This window comes from Astatotilapia calliptera, chromosome 6, assembly GCF_964374335.1.
Source record: "Astatotilapia calliptera chromosome 6, fAstCal68.1, whole genome shotgun sequence".
Taxonomy (NCBI): domain Eukaryota; kingdom Metazoa; phylum Chordata; class Actinopteri; order Cichliformes; family Cichlidae; genus Astatotilapia; species Astatotilapia calliptera.
The window spans coordinates 20405001-20428205 of record NC_137427.1 but is presented as its reverse complement, the minus strand read 5'-3'; the positions used below and the strand labels follow the sequence as shown (position 1 = coordinate 20428205).

Here is a 23205-nt window from a genome sequence, read left to right as displayed (position 1 = left end):
TTGTTGCACAATTTTGATACCAATGGTGATAAAATAGAATTTCTTAATAATAAAAAAAACGACATTTTTATTGAAAATACACATTTTGTTAGAAACATGAATACAGAACATTTACTGACCCCCCTCCCCCAAACACACTGGACTACCATATTAAAAATGGGAAATTTGGACATCTTTATACATTTATATACACACACACACACACACACACACACACAATAAATTCAGCCACCAGCTCGCTGCAGCTGACCTAGTTGATGTTGAATCCTCGGAATACGGCTCAGACCCGCTCTCTTTACAGCCTCCTGCTCTGCAAACTACAGCAAAGTGCAAATGTGCTACCTGTGACTTACTTGTCCTCATATCTCTCTCTCAGACTCTCTCACACACACACACACACACACACACACACACACACCCACACACACACCCAACCACCCACCCTCTGGTTGATGTCTGTTGTACTTTTACTGGGTTTCATCAGGTTCGTAGGTTTGCAGGTATTTTGCACAGTCGGAGATCTTTATCACCTGACTGGCACTCAGACTCTCAGAACACATAGGACATGATGTCTCCCTCTCCAGCAACCTGGAACAAAGTTCAGTTTACACGTGAACATTTAAAATTTCTATTAATTACACTAATTGATTCTGCTTCTCTTTGGTGAGAAAGAATACAGCCAGAGTACTTTTAACATTATTTAGCACAAAGACATGGTGAAGTGGTTAAATGGGTTTTTCCTGTTTGTTTGAAAAGATAAAAAGTTGTTGAAAAAAGGGCGTTGAAAACTTTCTATCACATAAACTAGAATAACAAAGTGACCATTCAATGGTTTTATGTGCTGTTCTGCAAATGCGATGTAGATGCCAACAACAGCTCGAGCTCATTTAATTTGGGTGAGAATCAGGTGAAGATCAAGGAAATCGGTAAAAACTTTATATTACTCACCATTTGTTATGGATCGTCTTAAATTTCAATTTGTTAGATCATAACATAAACGATTTAAAAACACGCTTTAGATTTTTATGAACGCATCAAAACTGGAAATAAAGTGCCGAGTCTGTCCCGTATGAATCACTGTTAAACATCAATGAAATGCTGACAGTGTAGATGGCTTCACTCTCAGGAGGTGAGACCACTCTAATGTTTAAAATAAGAGAAGCTTCCTCTTAAAGTGAACATTAAGATTACTAAGATTACTGATAAAGGTGGAAAAGTATTCAGCGCTCCAATAAAAATATAACTTTTGGCAAAATAACAAAAACAAATTTGACTCTGTCATGTTCAAAAATAGTCAACAGGGAAACCAGTTCACCCACTGCTGGTGAACTGCTCACTATGGTTTTAGATGTGAGTGTGCCACTTACAGGATGAACTGTGAGTGCAGTGCAGGGAATTCACAATGAGGACAGATGGACCAGTCCTCTTTCAGCATGTGATGACCCTGAGGAAGAAGCAGATGGATCGAGAATCAGATGAAGAGTATACGGGTCTGTCTTGGTGAAGAGCATCACAGTGTGTGAGCGAGCCGTCCTGTGTACCGTGGCGATGCAGTAGGGCAGGTTGTTTTTGCAGGAAATGCACAGCAGTTCGTTTTGCGGCAGCTGGAAGCCACAGAAGGGACACGGAGTAGTTTCCTCCTCCAGCTCAGACTTATCCGGGCGACTAGGGTGCAGATGGGAATTAAAATGAGGAGTCAGGGGCAGAATGGGCAAGAGGAGCTGATAAAGCAGAGGATGGATGAAGAGGGTAAGGATCACACGGACTCACCGAACCATCGCCTCAATCTTCTTCCTGTATTTGGTGTCGATGTCATTGCGATACTCCGGTCTCATCAACATGGCAGCGAAGCTGAATGCCGAGTTCTTCAGTCCAGCGCGGTGACATTCGATTACTGCTGACGTCAGAATGGGAACAACATCTACCCACACGCAAACACACACCGATGAGTTTTTGGCTTTTCACCAGCGTTTAGGTTTTATCAGCCATCATGTGAATCGGACTGACGGGTTGACTCACGTGCAGGAAACTTGCTGATGTTGTTGCTGACGCGGATGAGCATCCGTGCCCCCTTTAAATGGTCTCCTCTCTTTACATGAATCTAAATGTAACAACAACGAGAAGCAGGAGTCAAAAAGGTGCTTGTGTGAGCTCTGACAATATCAGGAGCACTTTGTTTGAAACTTATCCACATCTGCAATGTTGATAATTACAGGCTAATATGTTGAGCACAATTTGTTACCTTAAAAAGACTACTGAAATACAGTACACTGTAGGTGGCAGTAATAGAACATAACGAATGTAATTCTTATACTTTGGAAATAGCAGGATCGTGCTGAAAAGGTCAAACCATAGTTTTAAGAGTCAAACAGTCCAGGACCCTTTGATGGACCCACAGAGGTAAGAAATAAGTCTGTATTTGTAGTTTTATATGTAAACAACACAGTCGACCCTGTCGATAATGGCCAGCCTTCGACTCCGCCTCCATCTGGAACATCTACTAAAATCTTTTAATTAGGACATGCTCATTTTATCCCAACCCTCCCACCCTTTAAGGCAGACAGCGGCCCCTCCCTGAGCCTGGTTATGGTTTCTTCCTGTTAAAAGGGAGTTTTTCATTCCCACTCTCACCAGATGCTTGCTCAAAGGACATCATCTGATTGTTGGGGTTTACTCTGTATTACAGTCTTTCATTTGCTGTTGTTTTTCTATCCTCAGCTTTAAATTTACAATTGTCCAAAAAGACAGAAATTGCAGACCGTCCGAGCAGCTGCATGACAGACGTGTGCTGTACTCACCTTCACCAGTAGGTAGGAGTGGAGGATCATCAGATTGGTGGCCATCTCAGCAGGGATCTTAATCTTCTGAGCCTGCAGCTCTGTGTACATGCTGAACAGCACGTCGTGGGCATTACGGTAGTTCCCTTTGGAAGTTACACACAAACGATTGGAAGTAAGCATGTTTTATTGTGCTGTTGCTGCCCACACATAAATATGTTTGTGTGAATCTGTTTGCACCTGCACACTGCTCTTCTCTGGCGATGATGATGGCAGTGCGAGCTGCCTCCCTGTACTGCTGCAGGGCCATATACAGCCGGAACAGGTACTTTGCATCCTGGGAGGAAAAGAGAAACATGAACTAACAGATTTAAAAAGTTTCCCTCTCAAATTTACTCAGGGCTCTAGCTGCATAAAACAGTAACAGCTGCAAAACTATCCGGTTTAAGTTGTGTCTTTGCCCGACTGGTGACCCATCTATCAGAGGCTTCCTGTGACAGCTGGGACAGCTCTAACTCCCCTGGGACCCACCCACTTTCAACTGCTCCCTTTACAAGTCATCACAGCAAATCATCTCTGTCCCTCTCACCCAATCCCTAACGTAATCATCTGCCACACCAACCCTCCGCATATCCCCATTCACGACATCCATGAGCCATCTTCTGTGGTCTCTGTCATTTTCTCCAGCCTGGAAGCTCAATTTCAACATCCTTTGTCTGGTATATCCACAGTTCCTCCTCTGCACACATCCAAACCATCTCAGTGTATTTCCAGTGTATCATTTCTAATCTAGTCCATCCTGGTCTCTCCCAATAAACGTGACACATGGTTTAGGAAATGGACAGTGGATAATTTAAAGCAAGAGATACTGACACATAAAAGTCTTGCAAAGCTAAACTAAACTAAAAATTCAACAAACAGAAATGAGAGAATAAATAGCAAACACTTGCCCACTTTCTCTTAACAATGGCTCATGTGCAAATTTTCTCTGATATATCAGCAAGCTTAGAAAATACTGCAGATACACAGTCAGCAACATTTGTTACCAAAACACAGGCATTTATTAATTTATTTAGAGTTTAACACTCAAAAATATTATCTGCTGACATACTAGCTCCACTGTAACTGTCATCAGACATTATGCAAGTGATGGTCCATCCTGACTGCAGGAAAAAAAATAACACCTTTCTACAGCAGAGACTCACCTATTTTAACCATCAGGCATAAGAAAACTGCCTCAAGTGCTTAGAGTTAAAACAAGAAAGCCTCAGCAGTATTGAAAATCTTCTTCTTCAGTCTTTCAAAGTAATGCTTACTACAGACAATCTGTCAAACAAACTCCCGGCTGCTCTCTAATCACAGATCTGCTGTCCCATTACCTCTTGAAACACAACATTTGTGAAGAAAGTCTAAATCTTCTGGGTCCTTTTTAATATTACATCAAAAAACAGAAAACTCACGACTACAGCTGCTCACTGAAGGCGCTACAAAGAATATATTCACAGGGAGAAAAGGATGTAAAAATACTGCAGAACAATAATTTAATAATCAGAATATGCTTGCTGAGTTCAACCTGAAACTAAAGGCTCTAGTGATCCAGTTACCTTGGGCATGCCGTCACTTTCACCCATCAGGTAATCTATCAGCTGATTGGTCAAAGAGTTGTCCTTGGCCTGGCCAACCTGGAATACACACACATCAATAAAAGAAATGTCGCACACACACACACTCTTTAGCTCACAGCTCTCACCGTCTCAATCGCCATCTCGATCGCCAGGTTGTCTTCAGAGTTAGGGCACAACAGGAAGTGCTTCAGCGCCTGACAGTTGTCCAGAAAGAAAAGAGCCGTCTGAATAACAGGAGTCATAAAACTAAGCATGACTGATGAGTGACTTCATCGCTCTTACTCTGCTGTACTGTCCACACTTTTGAAAGAACTTGCCAGCCTGCAGGTGCTTCTTTTCTCCCTCAAAGTACAGAGCGATGCTCTGATAGTCCTCCTGCGTCGCCTCAGAACCTGATGAACACAAAACCCACCAGCCATGAAACAACAGTGAAAACTACGCATAATGAAACAGAATAACACAAAGAGAAAACAGCTCAGGCCTCGAGCAAACACTGCAAAAGGGAAACACATTTCCAGAAACAGGCTGACCGATGATGTCTGCGTAGACCTCCATCTGTCCGTGCTGCTGCGCCAGCTGGAAGGCTTCGTCGTTGCAGTGGGATAAAACCAGGAAGTGGATGGCTGAGCCATAGTCGTTCAACCGCAGAAAGAACCTGGGGTGCACACAAACAGACAAATGGAAAAAAATAAATAAATCACCAAGCGGAAACAAACAGAGCTGACAGAAAATTAATGAGCACCAACCCTAACAGGAATGAATCCTTAAAGCCTTTAAACATCAAGTACACTGAACCACAGCTACTCCCAGCTTCTACTGTGATCCTCCTAACTGTCATCCATCACCTGTTAATAACATTTACAGGCCTCAAAGACATTCAATTCTCTAAATCTATAGTAATAATAGTCATTGGTTGCAGCTTTGTGAATGCAAATGTATCAGGCACCAGTTATCCAACCTTCAATCTCAAGAGGTCACTAATAAAATAACACGGTACTGCCAATGTTTTTGTACACTCAGTGCCTTTAATTTGTTAAGCTGTCCCTTTTATAGTAAATGTTAAAAAAGTGAGTTATTTGTTGGATTTTAAGGTCAGTAAAATCCTACCTGGCAACCATCTTTGCTCCGTCGATGCTCTGCATCTCTCTGACGATGCGAACAGCTTCCTCTGGGTTGTTCAGGTGGTCCAGTAGCACGCGGATCACATTGTCCCAGTCCTTCGCGCTTTCGTAGGCTCGTGCCGCATCCTTGTATCTGTGCACACAGTTCTCAGGACGTCAGGTTCCCTTTCAGCGATCCACACATCACAGCCACAGGTACACAAACTAACAACCTACTTGCCATCCGCCTCCTTGGCCTTTGCATACTGCAAATGAATCTTGGGAGAAGAGACATTTGGAAGCAGCTCTCCCACCTTTGTCCTGAGAAAGAAGCAAAACATAGTAAAATCCAACCAAGATGATGAGAAACGTGCAGATTGGATATGTTAGTCAGGGTTTGTTCATATTTGCCTCACCAGTTTTTGCAGCGAATGTAGACAGAGGCCGCTTTGTCATAATACTGTCCTTTTTCATAGAGCTGAGCAGCTTCAGAGTATTGCTGTGATTAAGAAAAAACACACACAGATGAAGATATGAACAAGACACACCACCTCTGATCTGTAAATGCAGTCGTCTCCATTTTTCAAAGTCTGACAAACAAAGTAAGACAGACTTTGACTAAAATATACACAGCATATGTTGTGTACATTTCTGCTTATAAAATTGGTAGAGACGCAGCTGAGACTCACTCCAACAAGGCTGTTACTCACACTCAATTTTTGCTCCAGTTTGTCAAATCTCCCCTGGACCTCAGGCTCCACGGATAAGGGACATCAGGGATTATTATATTTTTAAATTCCCACAGATGTCCCTTATCCGTGGAGCCTGAGGTTTTTCATTTTGGTCACATGGTTTTCAAGCTGTAACTGACTAAATTTAGGGATGCTTTTTTAGGTGGAAATGTCTGCCAAAAATGTGGGGCTGACTCTACCTTCATGCTCTCCAGTATGGCCCCACATTCCTTCTTGAGAACTCTGCTCGGGTGCTGGATAGCCTGAGCGGCTCCTCTCCTGATGTCACCCATCCTGATGGACATCCTGGCCACACCTGCCTGGCACGCCTCATCGTGCTCCTGGAACTGCCCAGAGAGGGGGAAAATGAGAAAAATGGCTACAAACACAAAACTGCTTTATTTCCTTCACCTCTGACTAGAACCTTCAACTGCCATCTTGTGCAACAAATAGAAAGAATATAATCTGTAATCTGTAACTTGTGCTTGATGTACAGCGACCCTCCAACCTGCCTTCAAGTGTCCTCTTTGTAAATACAGGGAGAAGGTGAGCAGGAGATAAGACTCTAGGTGACATTTTCAGCTATGAAACACTTAAAAAAATAACACTAAGTCACAAACATCCCTTAAAAGGAAAAAACTGAATCGTCAACATGAGATTTCTCTTACTTTGCTGTTGTGGGTCATGCCTTTTTCATAGTGTGCCAACGCAGTAACATAATCTCCACTACAAACAGAGAGAGTGAGACATTTAATGAGAGTGTAGACAAATCAGGTCTGTACTAAACCTGTGCCGTGTGTGTAAACACTTACACAAATTCTAGATGAACAGCATATTCTTTGGATATAAAGGGAATCTGATCCTCTGCTAGCCTCTTGGCTAACATGAGAGCACTGTCCCAGTGCAGCAAGTCTCTTCTCATCTAATACACACAAAGACACACACACAATACCACATTAACAATATTATCGTTACAGATGTTCTGCATGCAGTAAAATCTCATGATTGTAATGAACAGCTTAACATTTTATGCATGTGACACCATAAAAAATGCAAGGAGTCAATTTTCAGTCTCTTAAATGTTTACACAGACGCAAACACACCTCCAGAGCAGCGACTGGGGAACTCGAGGACAGATAAAGGTCTTGGGCCCGGTTGTAGTCCTCCAGAAACATGGCCAAATGTCCTGCCAGTAAATTCATTTCCTCTGTACCCTGGAAAGAGAGAATGACATAAATACTAAGAGAAAATGAGAGAGGAAACAAGTGGACCAGTCTAAAATTAGAACAGACAGAGACGATGTCTGTCAGGAAGAATCTGTGACACACAAATTATTTTTATGTTTATTTAAAAGGGACAATGCATATTAATTAACATGGGAGCATAACTAGTAAATATGCCAGATTTAGCTGTACAGGCTACTTTACATCCGTGGTCCCTGGCAGGTTGATGGCATCATAAATTAATCAACACAACCAAACATACAGAGGGATGTGAGCATAATTAAAAAACAGAAACAAATGTAAAATAAACACATACCCAAATAGCATATTAAAAATCTAATGCTAAAATCATTTTATGAAAACACATTAGAATCAAGGACTTTCAGTGAGATTATGTCTAATCAGGAAAACGTGTGTATACCTGGATGCTCTGCAGAGACAGCACCATGCCGACATTGCCACTCATGCGGTACACCTGGATGGCCAGCTCAACCTCCATGTGGACCAAGCAGGCTTTGCCCAACTCTGCCCAGTCTGCATTAGTGCCTGCAGACTTGCACAGAGCCCAGGCTTCGTGGAACCTGGACAGGAAGATTATGTTATTTATAAGTCCTTTACGGTTCTTCTCGCCTCCATCAAAGTCGTCATTGGCTGCCCTAAAATTGCAATTTTGTAAGTTAACAGACTGCTTATCTTGAGTGAAAATGTAAAAGCGGGTAAGAAAAGTAAATCAGTGAAAAGGGATGAGTGGCTTTTTCAGATGCTTTCTTTTATATCAAAATGAAGTTTGGTAAAAATGTTTCAAATTAATAACTTTAATCTCTTCCTTCATAACAATCTTTCAAAGCAGCGCAAAGCAAAACCGACTGCAGACGGGACAAATTCATTCCTTACATTAAACATTTGCATGTGAACCAACAGCGATATCACTTTAAGGCCTTTTCCACCTGGAGCACACACAGTTCAGTGTTTCCAGCATCGCTGACCTTTTGAGCATGAGAGCCTGGGCGAGCTGCCTGCTGAGCTCTGCCGATGAGTCTGTCGCCGTGCGCTTCAGGAATGAGTGTGTGCTCAACTCCACTTCGCTGATTTTACCGCTCGCCGTTTGACAGGTCAGCTCACCGTTGTGAAAGAGCAGAGGCTTCTGGGAAAAGGGGAGCGCAGTGCTCCCTACTAACACCACCTGTGGGCCTGAGCAGAGTCACAGAGAGAGGAAATACACTTAAAAATATCACCTGTAGTAGATTTGAATGCATGTGGGCACTGATGTGACCTTCTTATTACCGCCCCGTGATGTGGTGCCATCCCCCTACCATAGATGGTGGTTTTATGCAGGGCGTAGGTGTAGACTTTGTCATCATCATAGGCTACAAACACCCCTCTGTCTGCATGCCAGTTGTCCCAGAGCACTCCTGTGATGGTGGGTGAGAAGTTGGGGAGCTCAAAGCAGGACTCTGTTGCCTGCAACACACACACACACACACACACACACACACACACACACACACACACACACACACACACACACACACACACACACACACACACACACACACACACACACACACGTATGTTACTGTAATTCTAAAGACGTTATGCCCCCAAATTAATGCTGAAAGACTGCACTTCAATCATATCTTGATTGCTTGATTTAAAACCCAGTGTGGTGTTGTACAGATGGTGGTGTCTGCTGCTTCTATTACTACCACAAAATGTAACACACAGTGACATTCATCTTGATGAAATATTAGTTATCTTATTATAAAGTTTCACTACAATATGCTCAGGTACTTTATGTGCTTTTTTATTTAGGTGAATATTAATACTTTTAAAAATCACTGACGTTTGCAGGGGAGAGCAGGAAGCCGCTGTTCTTGTTATCGATGAACACCAGTCGAGTGCCAATAACATCAGGGAACACTTTCCTCACACCAACTGAATGGCTGTAGCTGTTCACTGTCTCCCAGTCCTCCACCAGGACAGACACCACACTTCCAGACTGAGAAAAACAAAAATTCAAGTGATGTTAGCAAGTGACAAAAAACCAAACAAATAAACAAAACACTGAGGGGGAAACAGGACAAATATGACTGACAAGAAAAACACAATTAAACTAAAGATAAAAAATATATATTTAATGACTGACAGTGTTATACTGATGTCCCCTCATATAACTATGACATGTAGATTTTGTACAAAGGTGGGGTTTTTTCTCTGATCGCACTCACATCAGTGCCATAGTAGAGGAAATCAGCAGTGAGGGCGTGGCAAAGGATGCGGCCTTTTCTGTCATTGTCTGGAAAAAGCTTCATCTGCTTCTTCTCGTCCTGATCTTTGCCTTCAATCTAAAAACACAACACATATACGGAGGCCTGTAGTTTATTCATGAGATAAAACAAAAAAACGATGAAACCTGCTCGGTGATCAGTCACCAGATGGCTCACCACATGGAGCTGGACTTTCCCCTCAAACAGCGCTGCTGCGTAGTCAGAGTTAAGACACATGCTGGCTATTGTCCCCAAATACTCGATGTCCTTCAGCTTATTAAAACCTGAGACACATAGAGACATTTCAGGGACGTAGAAGGGCAGTGATTCACTCTTGGAAACCTGATTCACTGGACACACAAACACACACACACCTGGTTCCTGGTCTACCAGGGCGTAAAACCAGGCTCTGTTGTTCATCCCCACAGCCACATGGTACGGTCCCACTGCAATGAATGTGGGCTCTACTTCCACTTCTATCGTTACTGGACTCTCCTGAAAACACAGCAGCAGATTCTCATATTACATATTACATATTTAAAGAAATCCTTCCTCTGTTTAAGGGCTGCTGTGAGCCTGTATGAGTGCACTAATCCCTCGACTCTATTAAAAAAAACCCGGTTTTTAATCCAAGTTGTTTGAGTTCGTTGTTTTTTGCTGATTTTCTTGTTTTATTTTTCATCTTGTTGCCAGCAGTAAGCCACTCTCCTATCTCTGCTGTTTTTTGTTTTTTCAGAATAATAACTGATGATAATTATAAGAGAATCCGTGTTTGTGTGTGTCCTTACCTCCTCCACCTGGTTGCAGACAGTGACCTCCAGCAAGGAGGTGAGGTAGGCCAGCCGGGTGCCGTAGCTGTCGCCAAGAATGGGCAGCTTTGTCAGGAAGACATGGAGCGTCCCTCTCTGTGTGGAAAGTGCCAACAGCTGGCCGTCATCTGTCCAGCTCAGCTGATCCAAACCTGTAGGAGGAGACACAGCGGGATCCACAGTGATTGAAGAATGTAAGATGGACTATCTGGATGGCGGAAAAAAACCCCTAAAACACCCCCAAAACAAAACAAAAACAACAGCCTCACCTTTATTCTCATCATCCAGCTGAATTATACTGCTGATATCTTTGCGATCTGACAGCTCGTGGATTTTTATGCTGGAGCAGAAGCACAGGGTTAGATTTTTCCCATTTACAAATAATTAAAAAAAAATAAACAACACTGAAATGGCAGCCCAGCTGCTTTATTGAAAGTCTGTGTGCATCCTCGCTTGATGCTGGTGAGATGGCCACACTATTGAGTCCATCTTTACAGCTATAAGTGTGACACAGCTCATTCCCTCTCTCTCTGGATTTTTGTGGGGCAAAAAAACCAACAAAGTACACTTTTTTTTTAACATCACACGAAGATTCTGAAGAGTGGTGGTGTTTTGCGTACCTGTTGTCCCCACAAGACGCAGCCTTGTTCAGTGCTGTGGAGATGGCCACGCTGTTGAGACAGTCTTTATGGTTGTGAGCCTGATAGAGCTCATATCCTATCTCCCTGATGTGTGTGGAGATGACCACAAAGTATCCATGGGAGAAACCAATGAGTATATACCCATCACCATACCTACACAGTGCAACAAAGATGGCGAGAGAACACGTTTTACTGCAAATAACTCAAGCGTGATTACCAAAGCTTGTTGTGTGTGTGAACAGATGCAATACCAGCGGTAGGACACAATGTTTCCATAGCGACGCTCGAAGGCTAGCTCTATTGGGTTTCCAGGGTCGTTGATGTTGAAAAGCATCAGTATCTTCTTGTCCACAGAAACACTCACCTGAAGGGTGGAATAACGTGCACTTTTTCCATGACACATTTCAGACATCCTAAACCTTTTATCCCCTTCATAAGAAAAATTGATTTTAACTTTTCTGCAAATCCCAGCTGTCATGTTCAAACAGACCTTCTTAAAATTCATCTCCAGTACAGGTTCAATTTGAAACTAGCAGAAAGCAGACTCACTGTGCTCTCTCCTTGAGCTGACCTTTCATCCGTCTTCATCACCGAGAAATAAATTTCAGCAGGCTCACCGCGAACTGTTGTCTGGCAAAAGATCAGAAAGTACACTCGGTCATTAAGGCCTGCTGTGACTGATTTTTAGTCCAGTTCAGATTTAATTTGGCGTACCTCAGCCTTTTCTCCCTGTTTCCTGACTAGCTACTTAACATCCACCCTTCCATTGAATCCATTTCTGATGTGGCTTTAACAAACAGGTCTGCTCTTTGGGAATCACCTTGTTGGTGCAAAAATACTATTATGTATTATTGTGCATTATGTACTATTACATTATGCCTGTCACACTGTGTTATGTTTGGCATTTTTTACAGATTCAACCAAAGAAATTATGTGTTTTTGTCACAGGCGTATAGTAACAAAATGCCTAAAGATACAACTTAAAATTGCCTGCTTGCTAAGCTGTCTGTTATGTAAAGAATCAACACTGGTTCACACTTTGAGTTAGCCTTCTTTAGGCTTGAATGATCCCTTGATCAAATGGCTTAACAAACAAAGCACAGACTGAAGTGAAAATGAGTGAAAAAGCAGCAAATGTCCAAAGAAAAACTCTGAAAGACCTTCAGAAAAACTGGAAAACAATTCTTAAAGAACATTAAAAAAATTATAAGACATGAGGGCTGATTTAAGATTTTTGCACACTACTGTATTTGACTACCTGTCTGATGGTGTCTCCCTCATGATTGCTGATACTCAGCGTGTTGTCGTCACTCCCCAGAGCCAGCAGATTCTGGGAGCTCCAACAGCCACAGGTAATCTTCTTGCTATGTTTGCCTATCAAGTTCGGAGAGAAGGAGGCAGAGAATCAATATTACAGAACAGACTAAAGACCATTAAACCATCCAAGATTATATATACAGTTGTGTTGTGTGTTACCCAGCACAGGGATCTTGCGTGAGGTCTGCTGATTGTAGATCAACAGGTTTCCTTTGACTGTTCCGACTGCCAACAGCGGGCTAGTCTTTGACCACAAGATGAAAGACATCTGATCTCTGTTTGAAACCATCAACAATGAGAACACAAAACGTTTAGCTTTACTTATTTCAAGATTAGTGTTCTGTTGAAACAGGGAAAAAAACATATTTGCAGTGAAATTATGCAATGACTAACACTTGCATCACTTATTCAGCAATTAACTGTAGTAGAATGATGGGGTTTTATTTTCTCCCTCTGAAATGGTCGTACCTCATACCGCTGTCTATCTGGGATGTTTTACTGACACTGGCATCCCAGAGAAAGATGGAGCTGGATTTTGCAGCTATCACTGCCAGAATGTCCCCATCCTTATCCCAGTCCATCCCCACACAGCGTCTTACAGAGAAAGAGGAGAAAGGAAGTTATTAAGAAAACCTGAACATTCAGTGGTAATCAGCTAAAACTGTTAGATGACACAAAACTGGAATCTGAGTGATTTTCTCACACTTACCCTGGAAGGTTGATTTCAGTCCACTTGTGTCCATGTCGATCAAATATTTTCACTGTGTTGTCCTGTCTGTGTGATTGAAAATAAAGCTCAGTCGAAGACAAATAGCAGACTGTTACACAGCCTTCTCAGAGCTATTTTGTTAATCAAAAAGGCATACTCACCCTGCAACAGCGATATAATTACCAAGGCTTTTCTGCCACTTGTACAGCAGGTTAGATCCCGCCCAGGCTTTTTCAGCAAGTACAAAAACACTCTGTGGATTTAAACATGTCCTTATAGGTTTGTTTTTCCCACTCTACCAATTTTATAGGTCAAAATGAAGAGCATTATAACACAGCCAGAAAAGGGAGTCGCTCATCATCTTCTTGTCAAATCCAAGAAAATGTATCCAAGTTAAATTTTTCAGGGTACCTGGTAACTGATTGTTTCCCCAAATAAATCTGTTTTATTGATTAGTATCACTTCACATTTCTCACCTATTTGTCCACACCCCACGGTCTTCAAAGCCACTTATGTATGGGGAGGATGAATTTTTGGAGAGGTTCAAAGTCTCTCTCTGGCATAAGTTTTAGCAATTCAATTAAGTTATTTTTTCATGTTAGCGCCCCAACCTTAGAGACATACAGTACTAAATTTATGGAGTGCCACTTCAACGTAAAGTTTCATCTTATTTGCTTCTAAATACATATTAAAGCATCGTCTAGAAAGCTCCTTAATCAAAGTATATCAAAACATGTGCCAGCTAGCTAGGTGTACAACATACCCATGTACTGGATGCAACAAAATACACCCGCAGAAGTTACTTATAAAACAGAAAAGTGACAACTAACTTATTTTAACTTAGCTTAAACTCATGTCTGCGTTATCATTACAAAGATTAGCTCAGCAACCTAAAACATTTTAACAAAAACGCACAAAAAACGCTGTTTAAAAAGACGGGTGACAAAGGAGAAAGGTGCTATGGGTAATATTATTTTAGCTGTGAGTATAGAGATTTTTGTTATCATTACTGTGACTATGTTTGCCAAAACAGCCCGTTTGTTCGATTATTGGATAATACACAACGCAACACACATTTTTAGTGGACTTTGGTCGACGTTCAGTCTGTCTTCAGCTAACACTTGGCTAACGCTTGGTTTCTAGGAGGTGAATAAACGCAGTTAGCATCCAGCTAAACGTGTGGAACGAATGGAATGAGTGAACGAAAATAAAATTAATTTATTGGTACAAACCTTCATCGCGATGCTGTTTTGTCGTTAAATATTGGAAAGGACAGGTATTCACTTCTCAAAGCATCTCAGATTTACAGATATGTGTATGTATTACCCACAATCCTTCACTCTGAAGCGTTTGCGGTTTGGCGCTGTCATGGCAACAGTCAGCAGCCAATGAGGTTCTGTACAGATGAGAGCGATCAACAGGTTTCAAGCAAACACTGTAAAAAGAAGATGTAAAAGATAAAGAGGAGGTCTCATATTTAACAGTGGGTGTTGTTTAATATGGATTTGTTCTATATTTAATACACAGAATAAAACACAGATTACTAAATAATGGACACCGAAGAAAGCCGAAGGAACTGAAATATGTCTCTCCGCATGTGAATTTAGCCTTTGGCAGCAAATAATTTTAATGCTCTGGGCATTATCTCAGAACAGATATGTACTGGTTGCCCTTCATATAGCATGCAACAAACGGTGTGGATGCACTAAAATAAGAGGGAATAATTTAAGGCTTTACAGGAAAAGACAAATAATTATATTTTAAGAAATGTTAAATAGTGAGTAAGTCATTTTAAGTAGTGTGTAAGGTGTTCAGGCATTTTTACATGAAAGGACACACAAATTATACTATAAGTTATTTTAAATAGGGGATTATTTGTGGAAGTTCTCCTGTTCACAATGTAAATACGCTGTCCGTCTTGATGCAGGCTCAATCATCAAGGTAAGTAAATCTCCAAAAATTGATTCTGTTCATCTGGATGTAGCATATTTAAGTAGCGTAAATACGCTGTACTTTTAGGGGCATGACAATTGTATATTGATATGCATCGTGGATGTTCCACTATATAATTGTCCGCTTATATTACAAAAATAGGATGAGGACTGTTCTTGCTTTCCTACCTGCCCATGTGATCTTGTAATGATGAAGTCCAAACAATAAAATCAGCGTGAGTTAATCAGGGCTCGACAAGTGAGTGGGTGTTACAGTTAAAAGTGCAATGAAAAATACAGAAGTTAAATGTTCCACCTTGTCTCTTGTGAAGGATCTCCTTCACAATCAAGAATCATTGTCCAGATTCAAAATGATTTCAAAGTTTGTTGAACCAATGGACAAAGCTAAATCACCCAACATAAAGTCTCTCTGTATTTCATTTGCTCTGGGAATATAATTAATACATTATTTTAAAAAACAGGTAGAAAGTGAGCATTGCATATAGCATGAGAGAGAAAACAATTCATTTCAGTTCTGACAGGATTTTCTAATCAACTGCAATAAATGGCATGAAAAATTGTTATTATCCATCCATCCTTCTTCTTCTGCTTATCTGGGCCGGATCGTAGGGGCAGTATCCTAAACACAGAAGCCCAGACCTCCCTCTCCCCAACCACCTCCTCCAGCTTATATGGGGGAACACCAAGGCCTTCCATCCCTTTATGCAAAGACACAGTTCTTTCGAAACATCACAAAACATCGAATACAAATTAAACTCTCAGATCCAAAAAGTAGGTTAAGCAAAATTTGCACTTCAGTGCTTGCAAACACAAACTTGCTTCAGCCATCATAACTCCACTGACTTGGATCTCTAGAGTAAAAACTTCTTCATAGCTGGATTAACCAAACAGTAAACAGTACTGATTCTTAGGTGAGGATATTCACAGCATAACTGTTTAATACAGACTTGCAGCTTTAAAAAGAAAATGTAAGTAACACCACAAATTAATACCACTGGCCAGTTTTCACCTTTTCCAAGCAGCATTATTGTTACAAGTATCAAGCCCACCTGAAGTTAACTGAAATCATGCTTTCACCACAGATCCAGCAGGTGGCAGCCTTTCATAGTTTTTCTTTAAAGAACATCTCTTTCTACTCTCCAGGCATGCCTATCTGCATATCTTTGTCCCATTTCATTTCTGCTGTCCTCTGGGTGTTCACTGATGTCCTTTTTGGAAGTTAACCAATTTCAGTGCTTTTCTCAGTGCTTTACAGAATGACCCACCCGATATAAATTAGGAGAAACTTCTGCCTCCCTTGTGTTACCTCATTTTGCCCATAGGCAGAAAGAAAATGCTGATGACCTTCTGATGATCCGTGTACAACCCAGGCAGAGAGCTGGGATGAAATGCCAGCTGTGTCACACAAATATTCCTGTCTGTGCTCTGGCATGCTGAAGCAGAATACACCCTGCTGACTCAGATCTCATTAAGATGCACTGAAGGGAGCAGCTGTATGATTTTCAAGCAAAATGGTAAAATTAGAGCAGAGAGAGATGAAAAAACGAGCTGATGAAAAATGAATGAAAGTGTTTTTGCCAACGAGACAATGCGAGCAGAGCTTTTATGCAGGATGCGGTGCGTTAATAGAAAGAAAAAAGGAACTGCTGCACTTTACGAAATATAAAGAAAGCAGGTCTATATGACATAGTGAAAGCTGACAGATAATCACTGAAAATGACTTCCTTTATTTCCTTTATTATGTGAACCATTTCAGCTTTCCATCGTTGCAGCTGCGGAGGAAATGAGATTCTCATGGTATTTTTTTTCTGCTCCTTCCTCCTTATTCTTTCACAAAAAAATCCCAAATGAATATGTTTCTGCCCTCCAGGAATCATGCAAGTTTTATGTAGGTGTTACAAGTTGCCCTGAAAAGATACTTTGAAATATCTTTATGTTCTTTTTAAGTTTTTTTTTTTTTTCCCCTTCTTTTAAACAAATCTGATCCTGGAGGTTTTTGTCAATCCTGTGGTATTATTTTTTTCCCCACACTTTCTAGGCATTCAGTGTCTAGCAGAGCACAGGAGCCTAGCAGGAGAGCAGTTCCTTAAATATTCTATTTTTGGCAGGTTAATTGGTACTGAACCTCGGGCTACCCCTGCACGACAATCCTATTTCTCTTTTGCTGTATATGCATTTATTAATAATACTGATAAAAGATAAAAGGCATTATTACAGCACTACATGCAATCATGCTACATACAATCTTGAAACTGAGAATCAGTCCTAGACTATACAGTGAGCCCTTATCAAGACCACACAACCAGAATACAGAGCAATCCAAACACAACACATGCAAGACGGAGTCACCCTGTGTGTGTTGGATACTAGGAGGCAGTTTTGGCAGTCGACAGATCCGCGTCAGTAACCACTGAGATCCTCCTAAGGAGCTTTTTATTTTAGTGCATCTCATAATCTTCAGCTGATGATTTTTCTCGCCCCAGTGATCACGGATATGAAAACAGTCAAATTTCAACCCGTGGTGGTTTAAAAGCTCCAAATGCGACAACTGTGACAAAACTGTCACCATGATGTTGACTTGTAAACATCTATGATGAATTTTTAGTCTGCAAATCAATATTCTGACAGTGTTAACACAACAAAGTGCACTCATACACTTTCTTTCTCAAAGCTGCAATTAAAACGTAGGCAAAACAAACACGTGTAAAAATTTACACATCGAGTTTGCCGCAAAGTGATGACACCATTTGTGGATGAAGGATTGCACGAGTGCCAGCACCGTGATGACACCATCAGTAATGAACGCACCTTTTCCCATTTGTTTTCCCCAAAATGAAGAGGAAATTTGCTCTTAATTCACAGTATCTGTCATTTCCTTCTGTTTGTTCCAGCTCTTTATTGAAGCCATATAGTGCTTTTACTGGGCGCCACATAAAGGATTTTATACACACTTTTTATACACACTCACACCAGTCGGTCTCCACAAACTTTAGGGTCTTTACTAGAATTAAAAATACAGTTTTGTGGGTCTCACAAGCGCTTGACTGCACAGCATATCTGCTTTATTCTGCTGCTGCGTTGATGCAGATGTTGACAGATGTAAGTGTTTACCGGTTATTTCCAAGTGTAGGATGCAGAATGAAGCAGACCACTTTGTGTCTCCCTCTTGCTGCTGTCAGGGGAAATAGACTCAGGTGCAGTAAGGCGGCAAGACAAGGTCACCAGCATCATCTCTGAACGCCACCGGGAGTCGTTTGTCAGAAGCACTTATGATTTAAAGCTTCCTCTGCAATAAATATCAGAGTGAATCACTTGCCTACTGGTCACTGTCCTGAGGCTAAAATATCTATAAACTGCCCCCATTCCTCCTCCCTGCACACTTGTTCCACTCTGCCTCGAACAGCTGTGGCGTCTCTGGTTCAGTGTTTAGCTTTTACATTTGAGGAGCTGCACTTAAGACTAATGAGGATCCATATTAACCTCCAGGCACATGAAAATACATTCAGAATTGCACTTCAGCAGCCAAAAACCTGCACAGAAACCTTTGAATTGCAAAGGGCCTTGGCTGGAGTCGCACCAATGGGGGTGCTGTTAGAAATAAGAGCCAAATTTACACCACAGTGGCATTTACTGTGAATGTGACAAACGCAAACTGCCAGCTGCAACATCTGTAGCATAAACATGATTAGCTGTTGCTGTTAAAACGCCTCTGTCGAGCAGGGAAAAAGCCACGGGAAGTGGTAAATCACATCTTGACTTTAATGTATAAAAGACCAATGATAGCTACAGCAGCATATATTGTACATACATAATGTATTTTGTAAAAGGCGAGCAGCTGTGCAGTTTCCCACTGACCGCTTTTATTACATCGCTTCATCATCTGAATTCATGTTACAAAAAACAAAACACAATAACACACAGCATTTTCAGTGGGAAGTGTATAATATAGACACCGTAATGCAGTAAGACTACATTCAGACTTTATATTTATTTATGTACATAATATACAGTTATAGTTAGATTTGGAATGTGTTTTATGTTATTTTTAACCTCTTGCTGAAATCATACGACACAGTGGAGATGACACACTTCTTCTGCTGTGATCTGAAGAGAATTACTCTAAATAAACACCAGGCAGGTTTGAAGAAGCAAGCGAGGGTGGGGGAGAAAATAGAATAATGCAGCAGTGCATTAGGCTTGAATAAACATCAGCTCGGCAGAGGGGAATTGAGAGCCTTCGCGTCTCCGCTTTTTAGATGTCAAGCTGGCAAATTTGGGCGGCTTTTCAGTCTTCACCGGCTCCTGGGGCGCTTGGCTTTCAGCTGTGTGGTTAAGTGTGTCTTTGTGTGTGTGCGATATGTCCGTGTGTGTTTGTAAAGTGCATCCTGGGGGCTACATTAGCCCTACATCTGTCAGTTCAGAGAGGAAGCCTGTTTTGCCTCTCACTGTCAGGAGTTTCCTTGCTCTGCACTGGACAGACAGACAAACACACACACGCACAACATGACCAATAGGAAACAGACAGGAAATGCACAATTAAGGATGCAGCATGAAATTTTTGTGCCGTGTACCGGTAGGGAATCTGCTGTCAGAACCTTGCATTCCTTACGTTTCCTGACCCACAGTTTGTTCCACAGCATTCATCTGCCCCTCATGTCTTATGTTTTGTCTACAGTAGCATCGAATCCAATAACGCTTTGAACTCGACATCAAACAAAATATCGGCACCGGCTGAATCAACGTTATTAAATTCATGGTCTCATTATATGGTCTGTTGTTCATTTTTCTGGGCCTGAAATTGGGCTCTAAAGCAAAGCGGTGCAAGCAAACGTGTGTGTGTGTGTGTGTGTACGTGCGGTGATGAAGTGGGAAAACGGGGATGAAGAGAAAGCAGCAGGGAATTGAAGATGTGGTGAGGGGAAGATTCTCATTTGAGATAAAAATATACTCCTTGCAATTTCTGAGCACCCAACACACACACACACACACACACACACACACACACACACACACACACACACACACACACACACACACACACACACACACACACACGAAATGAAGAAACCTCTACAGCGGAGGGAAAAAATACGGTAGCTGAACAGACCCTGTCTGTAAATAGCTGACCCTGTGGTCTGGGGGAAATTGAAAACAAAATTTTCCTGCAGGGATCAACAAAGGATCACAGTGTTATCACCATTATCATCTCACACACACACGCACACACACTTCAAACCCAAATATCCTGCTTAATGGACCTAGAGTTGTGCAAAAATGGCAGTTAAAAACAAATAACGAAGTCAAAAGTTGGACAATCTTCTGGCGCAACTTAAAGAAAAATAAAATATTAAAAAGCTGAGATAAACTTCATACCGCAGCATTGCAGAGGCTTCAGATGTGAGCTGATGCAACATGGAAGACATATGCGCAGAAATATTTGATGAAGCATGAAATGTTTTTGCATGAAAATTGTAGTTCCTCACAGAATCGCTGTTCGTGAGGGTGTGCTGATTATGTCAAAAGTCTTTCTTTCATCTGTCGGCGGGTAACGGTGGGAAAAAGCAAGGGGAAGAAGAGCACTTGCCAACTGCAGCATAAAAATAATAGGGACTATCTTAAAATAGCATCAGTACACAGCATCAGATACTGTTTGGAGAAACGAAGAGCGTAACGTGATGAGGCAGTTTTGACAATCTCGCTCTGTCTTCCACCTTTTTACTCAGCACAAATGGGAGCTGAAAGCAGCCGTGTAGATTTACACGTGCACGTACGGTATGTGTGGGACAGCTGTTCTGTCGAGCTCGGATAAACACTGCAGATTTCCTCTCTGCCATGTGTATTTCTGGCAGTTCACTTCTGTGGCACAAAGTATCGGGACGTGAGAACTTTATCGGAGAGCTACTGACATGTACCTGAACCCTAATCTGCCTAAAATCTGAAGGATTAGTCGGCATTACGCAGAGTAAAATGTGTCTTTGCTGAAGAGTGTTCGCAAACAGTTTTCTGGTGTGGCCGGAAAGACCTCTCGGTGTCCCCAGCAGTGTCGGCGGTGGCAAAGAGGAGGGTCTGCGAGCCATATGGTGAACAGTCTGCCATCTACTATGTGAGGTTGTGCTTTCACAGTCTGACAGCCACCACGCACGCGCCTGCCCTGCCCAGACACAGAGGTGCTACCTGCAAAGATAACAGGACAAACATGAGGAACACAGTCAGAGATGTGGATTGTTTATATAACTGAAAATTACTATTAAACTACTGACTTGCATTGTTTCATAGTTTTGAAAACGTTGAATGTAAAGACTGCAAATTTGGATACGGCTATATTTTTAAATGGTCTGCAGCTCACTTGAGCAATTATTTAATTTCATTTTAGTCTTTTGGGGGAACAAATTTATTGATTTTGGCTCAATAAAAAAAAAAAACAGTTTTGAGTACAAATGCTGTAAATAAATCTACAGCAGAATATCTGCCCCGTGCCCGAGGGTAGTGATCCAAAATAATGGGAAATAGACTGATTCTTATACAGCAATCTACTTACTCAAAGAGCACTTTTTTTAACAAGTGATTTTTATCTAACATTCACACACACAATCACACTCCAATCAATGCATCGGGACTTTGGGTTCTGATTGTAGGGGTCAGTATTTTGCTCAAGGATATTTTGGCATGCAGGCTGGAGCAGCCAGGAATCCAACCGCCAACCTTCAAACTTTACCACCCAAAACACGAGTCAATACCAGAAAAAAACAAAAAACTAACTAGAAACATGACTCTATGGGAATGATAATATCCTGTTTGACTTAAAAGTTTATAAGCACCTTGTTAACATATACAGATGGATAGCACACACGTGCTGATACACAGATGCGCACTCTCTTGACTACACCGAATTTACTAATGAAGACTACTTGATATAATTTAAAGCTTGAGAAAAAAAAAAAACTAAACAGAATTGAAATGACTTTGTTGGCTGCTTTAGGTGTGCTATTCTCCACAGTCTGGATCTATTAGGTGGTGATGGATGATCTCAGTGGCAGCCAATTTCAGTTTTACTATCAAACCTCATCCAGAGCTTACTTTTAAGATGCTTCAGCTGCAGTCTCTGCTGCCTCTGCAAGCCTCTTTGCAACCTACGGTGTCCCTATCGTGCTATTTTTGACTTGACTTGTGTGTATAGCTGTGCTCAGAAGTTTACGTACACTCATGGCCACGATAATTTTGGGCTATTTCGTTATTTCTTTCTGTTTTTGTTCCAGGGTGCAATGATTGTATAGCATACATCTTTAATGACTTTAAAAAACACTCAGGCCAGTGATGTGTGTACGTAAACTTTTGACCAGAACTGTAAATGCACCGAATGGGAGGGAGATCCCAGAATAGAGTGATGCTGCCAAACAAAAACTGACTGCAGATGGAAATAACCCATCATAGTTATTTGGAGTAAACGGGTCCTGAAAGTGAACGGAAGGAAATGGGTTATTATGTGACTGCAGGGAATGCATGCTGTTGATATCAACAGTGAGCCCAGCAGGGAGCAGAAAGTGACGATGATAACCGAGTGGTGGAGGTGGTGTTTTAAAGAGCATCAGTAAGTGGTGACAGCACAGCTTCAGGGGAACACAGTGAAGCTGTAACTGCAGCAGCAGACATGAGTCAACCACCTGAACCAGCTGACAGGTTTTTATGCCGAAATGCCAAGGTAATTTCTTCTAATATCATTTTGAACAAACGGACTCATTTCCACATAATTTATAATAATAAAAAAAGAGGAACAAAGAGAAGGCATCAGTGCTTATGTTTGACATCACTGTTACTGCACAGACAAACCATGCTGAGCCTCCTTTTAGCACCTATATTACTCGATTTGGCATTATTGAGACTGACAGATTTGTGCCAAAGCCAAGAGTGGAAGTGATGCCACTAGGATGGCACTGACAATACACCAACTGATTTGTTTGTTTAAGTCTCTGACAGTAGATACAGGACATATTTAATGGTCTCAGCATTTCTTCTCTCATCTGAGTTTGTCCTCGTCCCTCCCTGCCAGTCTGAGC

The 23205-nt window shown here is 41.5% G+C and overlaps 2 protein-coding genes across 4 annotated transcripts in view; both read right to left on the bottom strand.

Moving 5' to 3' along the window:
- Positions 1-39: 39 nt before the first annotated feature.
- Positions 40-14568, bottom strand: wdr19 (WD repeat domain 19). Of its 2 annotated transcripts, XM_026170945.2 has the most exons (36): positions 14432-14568; positions 13361-13452; positions 13200-13265; positions 12959-13084; positions 12650-12765; positions 12432-12547; positions 11723-11803; positions 11425-11537; positions 11153-11326; positions 10802-10872; positions 10512-10684; positions 10098-10218; positions 9901-10007; positions 9685-9801; positions 9300-9455; positions 8770-8917; positions 8443-8647; positions 7878-8037; positions 7337-7447; positions 7046-7155; positions 6902-6959; positions 6434-6580; positions 5919-6001; positions 5740-5823; positions 5510-5656; positions 4933-5057; positions 4685-4794; positions 4528-4596; positions 4382-4459; positions 3018-3114; positions 2799-2923; positions 2020-2101; positions 1771-1921; positions 1542-1665; positions 1368-1444; positions 40-588 (listed from the first exon to the last, which is right to left on the bottom strand). In XM_026170945.2, the coding sequence occupies exons 1-36, from the start codon at positions 14435-14437 to the stop codon at positions 468-470; spliced, it is 4047 nt and encodes a 1348-aa protein (XP_026026730.2). In that variant the 5' UTR covers positions 14438-14568; the 3' UTR covers positions 40-467. The 2 variants fall into 2 exon arrangements, with proteins under 2 accessions (XP_026026730.2, XP_080158573.1); XM_080302447.1 differs by lacking the exon at positions 13361-13452 and having other exon boundaries at positions 14432-14555.
- A 6108-nt stretch (positions 14569-20676) lies between these two features.
- The window catches only part of klhl5 (kelch-like family member 5), a 66788-nt gene continuing 64259 nt past the window's right edge, over positions 20677-23205 (bottom strand). For both annotated transcript variants that reach the window (XM_026170938.2, XM_026170937.2), the window contains exon 13: positions 20677-21325. In XM_026170938.2, the coding sequence (XP_026026723.1) occupies positions 21269-21325 (57 nt within the window). In that variant the 3' untranslated portion in view covers positions 20677-21268. The remainder of the gene's footprint in view (positions 21326-23205) is intronic.